General features: G+C 43.2%; 1 protein-coding gene across 1 annotated transcript; it reads right to left on the reverse strand.

Annotated features, from left to right (window-relative positions):
- LOC116051448 (transcription factor HES-7.1-A-like) lies at positions 1–584 on the reverse strand. Its single transcript, XM_031301891.2, has 2 exons — positions 455–584; positions 1–338 (listed from the first exon to the last, which is right to left on the reverse strand). The coding sequence occupies exons 1-2, from the start codon at positions 575–577 to the stop codon at positions 6–8; spliced, it is 456 nt and encodes a 151-aa protein (XP_031157751.1). The 5' UTR covers positions 578–584; the 3' UTR covers positions 1–5.
- Positions 585–1,634: the final 1,050 nt, after the last annotated feature.

Genomic DNA, 1,634 nt, shown 5'->3' on the forward strand with positions numbered 1-1,634 from the left:
GGTGTCTACCACGGCCTCCAGACGGCGCTGTTGACTGGACTCTTCTCTTTGGTGATGCTGGTCTGGACTGTGGAGCTCAGAAGAGAGAAGTCAGCCTCTCTCAGGTTGTTATTAGAGGAAGACTGCAGCTTGTTGATGTGGTTCAGCAGTCTTCTCTGCTGTTGATTCTGCTGCTGCAGCCGTCTCAGGACACAAACTGTCATCTCCAGGATGTGTGCTTTCTCCAGCTTGGAGTCTGGCTGCTGTTTGAGGAACTCTGGACTCAGGAGAGACTTGAGCTGCTCAATGCTGCTGTTGATTCGCTCTCTGCGTAACTTCTCCACCAGAGGCTTTCTGAGCTGCAGGAAGAAGAAGAACAAAGTCATTAATAAACTTATTCTGGAGTGAAGTGTTATAATGAACAAAGGCAGTGTCTCATTGACAATATTTAAGTCTTGTTGAAGCTTTAATTTACCTTGTGGGTCAGCGTCAGATGCTCCTGAGAATTGATCATTGCTGGAGTTATTGTAGGTGCCATGTCTGGATCTCTGTGCTGTAGAGGTCTCTGTAGAGAGAATCTGATCTCTGCTGGCTTCATCCCTCCTATTTATAGTCCAACATCTCCATATGAATGTGTGGGTCTTGGTCTGACTGGAGTTTCTCACAGTCTCAACCAATCAGGGAGCTTGGTGACACAATTATGATGCCACACTCCGAATGGTTTTATTGATGTGAGGACAATGGTTAGCTCTCAGGGGAACAGGTGGAGGACTGGGGGGGGAGGGTGATGGAGAGAGACTCACAGAGCTCTGTGTGAATCTGGGAAAGTGGTGACCCTGTAGAGAGAGCAGATGTGCTGCCTGATGCTGGGATCAATGACTTTGACTGAGCACACGCTCATCATCTCATCACACACGTGAGACACTGACTAGGAGTTGCATCTAGAGTTAAAAGTACAGTATATCTTACATGTTGCTAAATGAAAATGTAGCAAGTGCCATTGATGTAATTTATTCTCAATTTTGTCTTTAGTATTTTATTAATACTTTTCCATTTTTCAATTCATTAAATTTGGCTTTTTCATGAATTAAAAAAATGAAAATAATATTTCTATAATTCAATTTTCTTTCAGGTATTAAAAATAGTGGGATGCCTATAATGTTTTTAAAAACTTGAGAACAACGATCAGTTTGCTGTCCAGATGTTTCACATTCTTCTGACTTGTGTCTTTTAGTCAGTGTGGGTAGAAAGTTGGTCTCAGTTTCCCATACTGACTCCTTGAATGCTGTGGTCAATGAACAACAAAAGGACTTTGAATGGAGCTTATGTGACAGATGCTGGCTGTGTGTTGGTATAGAAACAGAGCCTGACATCATCAGCCTTCTGGAGGGAAAGAACACCATTGGCTGGCTCTGACTGTCTTGAAATGTTGGGGAACAATCATCATAAAGTATCACCAACATGATTTATCATCTCATATTTTCAGTTTCCAATCATTGTCGTACATTGCGAACCTCCAGTAATAATTACTGACCATTAACTGGATCAAGATTTCAGCCCTCATGAGGGTGGGAGGTTTTCTGGGGGGCAGCTGTTTCCTGAAGTGTGCCAAATCCCTTTGGAGAATTACTTTGCTGCTCAGGGCCGTGCAGAGA

This window comes from Sander lucioperca, chromosome 6, assembly GCF_008315115.2.
Source record: "Sander lucioperca isolate FBNREF2018 chromosome 6, SLUC_FBN_1.2, whole genome shotgun sequence".
Lineage (NCBI taxonomy): Eukaryota > Metazoa > Chordata > Actinopteri > Perciformes > Percidae > Sander > Sander lucioperca.

Bases quoted from the DNA above. Each gene is read 5' to 3' on its own strand.
- LOC116051448 (XM_031301891.2), bottom strand. From the start codon at position 577: ATGAAGCCAGCAGAGATCAGATTCTCTCTACAGAGACCTCTACAGCAC. The intron at 339-454 runs GTAAATTAAAGC...TTCTTCCTGCAG, and splicing joins ATCTGACGCTGACCCACAAG to CTCAGAAAGCCTCTGGTGGA.